The sequence below is a fragment of the Castanea sativa genome, chromosome 1 (genome assembly GCF_040712315.1).
Source record: "Castanea sativa cultivar Marrone di Chiusa Pesio chromosome 1, ASM4071231v1".
NCBI classification, from domain to species: domain Eukaryota; kingdom Viridiplantae; phylum Streptophyta; class Magnoliopsida; order Fagales; family Fagaceae; genus Castanea; species Castanea sativa.
In genome coordinates, this window is record NC_134013.1 from 33,194,699 (window position 1) to 33,200,387 (window position 5,689).

The following is a 5,689-nucleotide window of genomic DNA, read 5'->3' on the forward strand; positions in this document are numbered from 1 at the left end:
CAAGAAGAAACCGAGGTGCAGAGAAATATTGAAACTGAGACCGAGATATTCCCATTACCTGAAATAAAAAAACAAAGACCCGAAATCAAAAACAAAGAAATATTGAGAGAGACCGAGATGAAACCGAGTTGCAAAGATTGAAACCGAGACCGAGATATTGAGATTGAGACCGAGATAAAGGTGATGGAGTTCTGATATTGAGACTGAGTTGCAGAGATTGAGACCGAGACCGAGACCGAGACCGGGATATTGAGATTGAGACCGAGATGAAGGTGATGGAGTTCTAATATTGAGACCGAGTTGCAGAGATTGAGACCGAGATGAAGAAATTGATAGGGTGTACTTTGTAGCTCCAGCGCCGACCAGTTCTTCCTTTTCCCCAAATGTTCAGCACTGTAACTGAAGGGTGTTGCAGGAGGGAGCTTTGGAGAAGACTCATCAGTGTCTGATTCCATAGCCATGGATGGAGCGGGCATAGGAGCTTCAAGCAGAGAGTAGAAGCCAAACACATTGCCATACAACAATGCAAGCTAAGATCAGTAGTTTCTTCAAAAACCCTACTTCTATTTCTATGGCAACCGAATCTCCGGACCCACCTCCCATTTTTTACGAGCTCACCATCTGGGAGAACAAACAACACCAATTCTTCAACACCTACTCACGCAGAGCTCAAAACCCAGATAGGTAAAGCTCTTTGTTTATGGGTTTTGAAGAATCTTATAACTTGGGCTCTTCATTTTTTGCTTCTATATTTAGCTTTAATACACTGTTTTGTTATCTGGGAATCTAACCTATAATCAATTATGTTAAACATTTGGTCTGCATACTTGTGTTTTGAAGAACAATGATGAATTTTTATATATTCATTGGCTTTAATACACTGTTTTGTTATCTGGGAATCTAAATAAATCATTTAAGTTCTACATTTGGGTGTTTCAACGCGTTTGCATACATGGGTTTTGAAAAATAATGATGAACTTTATATATTAATTGGCTTAAATACACTGTTTTGTTATCTGGGAATCTAAACAATAATCAATTAATTTAAACATTTGGGTGTTTCAAGTTTCAACTTGTTTGCAAACATGGGTTTTCAAGAATAATGATGAATTTTGTATATTCTATGGCACTTTTTATTTTTGGGTGTGCAGTAATAAATGGTCAATCGGTGAGATACTGGTGAAGAAATCCAATTCAGATAGTTTGTGTACAAAAGTGGAATTGAAGAAGTCTGGAAAAGCAATTAAGACAAGCAAGAAGAGAACCTATGCACAGTTGCATTTGGATTTGGGTCAGTCTGATTTTAATTTACACACATGTTCAACATGTGGGGTCAAATATGCTCCTGGAGAGGAAGAGGATGAGAAGGCTCACAAGGGATTTCATAGAGACTATACCCTTGGGATTCCATTCAAGGTATATTACATTAAGAACTATGTGATTCGCTGTTTGTTTTTAAGTCTAGTGATAAAAAAATTCTTGATATTTCCACAATTGTTAATGTGACATTTTATAATTGGCTTACAATAAAAGTATTATCAATGATGGGTTGATGTGAAAATAGTGTTACACCAATCATAATTTGCTACCTTGGCGAGTTGTGGGAAAAAAGTTTTGAAATTTTTCTCTACACTGCTCTTTTTATAGTGATTTATTTTTTATATTGCTAACTTGGAGTTTTTTTAAAGGGTTGGTGCAGTGAAAGGGTTGTCCATTTGCCTTCGATTGAAAGTGGTCGAATCGTTTTGGTGTTAGATTGTGATCCTGTTGCACATAGGAGCAAGGTTCGTGTTTAAGTTGTGATTTCTTTGAAATCATTGAATAAGATGGTTTGTAATTCTTAGCTTATACCTACACTAATGAGTTCTGGCTTAAATGACAAATTTTCCTCCCATAAGAATTTGTAGAGGGTGAGGTTACGGATTTAGAATCCATTAGATGCATCTGTAATTTACCAATAAAAAATAAAATTTGTTTGTTTTTATTAATTGGTATGCATATGGGACTTGTGAGTTTATGCTTTGTGGTATTAAATTGGGACAATATTGTACTGGCAGGTTGAGGAAGTGGTAAAAATGATGGAGATTGAGCTTGGAAGTGGATGGATTTTCCATAAGAGTTGTAAGGTATCAGCATTATCTTTTACTTGATAGTTTCATAAGGTTTCGTTTCCTCTTATAATGAAAGAAATTGCTAGAGGATTCTTTCACTGTTATTGGTTTGTTTGTTAAATTTTACTTGATTCCTTTCAGATTTCAATGATTCCAGAATAGAACATCAATTTTATGAATTCACATTCAACAAACTACAACTTCTATGATGATTGTTTTATGGTTCCTTCCAGTTCTGTAATGCTAAAATGTGTACTTGTGTTCACCTGTCTGCATAAGTTTCTCATCCTTGAATTCTATCTCATACATACATACATGTGTGTGGCTTTTGTATTGAACTTTATTATCTTCTTTGTGTGTTGAGTGTGGGTGTCTTTAATTTTGCCTTCTTAGAAACAGAAAACAATAATGTAGACTCAAAAGTATATGGAATAAATGATAGTTCCTCAGCATCTTCTCCTAAAATTCTTCCTACTGATGGAGGAAATCTGTTTTCCCATGACTGAAATTATCCATAACAATACCCAATACTAACACGGCATAAGCTACTCTCTTTGCTTCACGATGAGCATGATTAATTCTAACTTCCTGGCAGTCATCTGATGAAATAATAATACCTTGGATCAGCATCCATTTTCTCCAAGGTGTGACAGACTTTCAAATAACAAAATTGGTGACCACTTTTGAGTTGTCTTCTATTTGGATGTACCTAATTCCATCTTGCAATTGATTGGGCCAAACCTCCCCTTAAAGCCCCACTCTGCCTAGTTGCACCAGATAGAGGGTTTTGATATGCTATCTGTAGATTTTAGAGTCATTTGCTATATTTTCTAATTTTTTTGGAAGAACAGTGCTTGAATCAGGGATCATGCCTCTATTGTATACGATTGTGCATTGAGGTGTTGACTTGCTGTTCTTTGCTTTGTTTCTCATATTTGCAGGTATATCTGTTTATTTCCTCCCAAAGGATTGTAGGTTGCCTACTTGCAGAACCAATAAAACAAGCATTCAAAGTTTGCTCATGCTCATCAAATGGGGAATCTGAGGGCTCTTCTGCCAAGGAAGTGGCAAGACGAAGTTCAACCTCCCTCCAATTTGGGGCTATCATTTTTAAAAGGGAAGTCAAGAAAAGAACCCGTTCTGTTAATAGTTCTGAGGTTTTGGATGGGAATCTCAATGGAGCAATCATTTGTGAAAACGAAGGGCTACCTGCTGTCTGTGGCATTAGAGCTATTTGGGTCACTCCCTCTAACAGAAGAAAGCACATAGCTAGCCAATTACTGGATGCTGTGAGGTAAGGTTTTTTATAATTTGAGTCATTTGACACACTTCATCTCTATGTGTTCTATTTCATTGGGGTTTTTGATAAAGTAACTGAATTATCTATGGCAACTTCAAGTATTTCTATCACATACAGCGAAATCATGTCAGCTAAATGAAGATCAAGACTAATTCTAGCCTAGGATATCTTAATAGCAAATATTAATGTGTATCACTTGTTTCTTGAAATGGAGTGGAACATTTCACAATCATTTTTTTCTTCAACGCAAATATGAAACCTTTTTGTAGCCCTTAGTAAACTGAACTGATTGCTTTTTCTTAATCAGTTGCTAATGTGTTTTGCTCTTATTTTGGCTGTTCTCTTATTTTATGCTAATTGCAGGATGAGTTTCTGCATGGGTTCTGTTCTTGAACTCTCTCAACTGGCATTCTCTCAGCCAACCTCAGCTGGAAAGGCACTGGCATCCAATTATTTTAGCACTGGATCTTTCTTGGTGTACAAAACCAACAGTCTAAACTCACAGATGATAATTAAAAATTTCTAGACTAAGCATCTCCTGATGAAGTTGTTTACTTTCAATGGAAGCTTTGCAAAACCTTTTTCTGCTTTTGCATTAATTTTTAGGGAAACTATTGCTAATATTTGGTGGAAGTATTTACCACCTCTGTTCAGCTGAGTCATGCAGATGCATATCTGCTTTGTCATTAATTGTTTGTATCATAAGATTAAATTAGACAATCAGTGGGACTAATTTAGTTATGCAAAAATTCATTGAAGTTTTCAAGTTTGAGCATTCAGTTTTTTTTTTTTTTTTTTTTTTTTTTGTTGATGAAAACTCTTTAATTTCATTTAACAACTAGGACAAAAGAATCCATAGACAGTACATCATACATAAGTTGGTCAGCAATAACTGGGGGAGAGTCCTCCACCCAAATTATACTTCAGAACAATAGTTTGAGTGGTCCAATTCCAGCGAACTGGACTGGCTTGAAAGATTTGACATCTTTGGATGTGAGTTGGAACAATATTTCCCTTCCGTTGCCATCATTCAGTAGCACTGTGAAACTTAGCCTTGTTGGGAATCTGCTATTAAGTGGTGATCAATCTCCCCCGTCAGGAAACACCCCATCATCTGGTGGTTCACAATCCCCATCAAACAACCCCTCTGGTTCTAATGGCAATGGCACTTCAAATGCAACAAAAGAACCAAACAGTTCTAAGAGGTCCATTTTGGTTTCGGTTGTGGCCCCTGTTGCAAGTGTTGCAGTTGTTGCTTTTCTGGCCATACCTCTATCTGTCTATTTTTGTAAGAAGAGGAAAGACAACCCCCAGGCTCCTAGTTCAGTTGTAATTCACCCAAGAGATCCATCTGATTTAGATAACACGGTCAAGATTGTTGTCACCAATAACACCAATGGGAGCACTTCTACAATGACAGGGAGTGGTTCTGGAAGTAGAAACAGCAGTGGAATGGGTGAGTCTCATGTCATTGAATCTGGAAATCTGATCATATCAGTTCAAGTTCTTCGAAATGTGACAAAGAATTTCTCCTCTGAGAATGAACTTGGCCGTGGTGGCTTTGGGGTAGTGTATAAGGGAGAATTGGATGATGGAACAAAAATAGCAGTGAAAAGAATGGAGGCTGGTATAATTACCAACAAAGCGTTGGGTGAATTCCAGTCTGAAATTGCGGTACTTTCAAAGGTTAGGCACCGCCATCTGGTATCTCTTTTGGGTTATTCCATTGAAGGCAATGAGAGAATTCTTGTTTATGGATCACAAAGAGATGCCACGTCCAATGACACACCTTGTTCTCACAAAGAGAGGATTTTACAGTTGTTCTAAAGTAATACAATTTATACTTGAGGAAATGGAGAGATTGGAAAGGTTTTGGAGGGTTTCGATTTCGAATATTTGAAAAGGTGACCGTTGTAATATACTTTAACGGCTTTTCTTTTCTTATTTGCAATTTGCTTTAAATTGCCTCTTCTTTTTTTTTTCTTTTTTTTTAATATAGGGTCAGTTGAATTTTGGTCTCTCCCTCTCAAGTATTTCCATGGTTAAATTTTGAAATTTGGTCCCTTAATTACAAATATGTGTAAGAAAATTAGGTTCATAATAATTCTTTTTCAAATATGTGACATTTACAATATTTTCACAACAAATTTATAACAAATCTAAGATTGCTGGCTATTATTAATGGGGAAAAAATTTTAGATATGCGATATTTACAATATTTTCATAACAAATTTATAATACACCTAAGGTTGCTAGCTATTATTAGTTGAAAAAAAAA

The 5,689-nt window shown here is 36.2% G+C and overlaps 1 protein-coding gene across 4 annotated transcripts; it reads left to right on the top strand.

Annotated features, from left to right (window-relative positions):
- LOC142608469 (protein CHROMOSOME TRANSMISSION FIDELITY 7-like) lies at positions 1–4,177 on the top strand. Of its 4 annotated transcripts, none has more exons than XM_075780255.1 (7): positions 1–272; positions 327–684; positions 1,152–1,416; positions 1,689–1,784; positions 2,058–2,126; positions 3,053–3,405; positions 3,775–4,177. In XM_075780255.1, the coding sequence occupies exons 2-7, from the start codon at positions 524–526 to the stop codon at positions 3,935–3,937; spliced, it is 1,107 nt and encodes a 368-aa protein (XP_075636370.1). In that variant the 5' UTR covers positions 1–272; positions 327–523; the 3' UTR covers positions 3,938–4,177. The 4 variants fall into 4 exon arrangements, with proteins under 4 accessions (XP_075636370.1, XP_075636371.1, XP_075636366.1 ...); XM_075780256.1 differs by having other exon boundaries at positions 1–180; XM_075780251.1 differs by having other exon boundaries at positions 1–684.
- The last annotated feature ends 1,512 nt before the right edge of the window (positions 4,178–5,689 follow it).

Excerpts from the sequence above, each read along its gene's own strand:
- LOC142608469 (XM_075780251.1), top strand. The coding sequence starts at position 524 with ATGCAAGCTAAGATCAGTAGTTTCTTCAAAAACCCTACTTCTATTTCT. Across the intron at positions 1,785-2,057 it reads CTGTTGCACATAGGAGCAAG|GTTGAGGAAGTGGTAAAAAT; the intron begins GTTCGTGTTTAA and ends TTGTACTGGCAG. Across the intron at positions 2,127-3,052 it reads TTTTCCATAAGAGTTGTAAG|GTATATCTGTTTATTTCCTC; the intron begins GTATCAGCATTA and ends TCATATTTGCAG.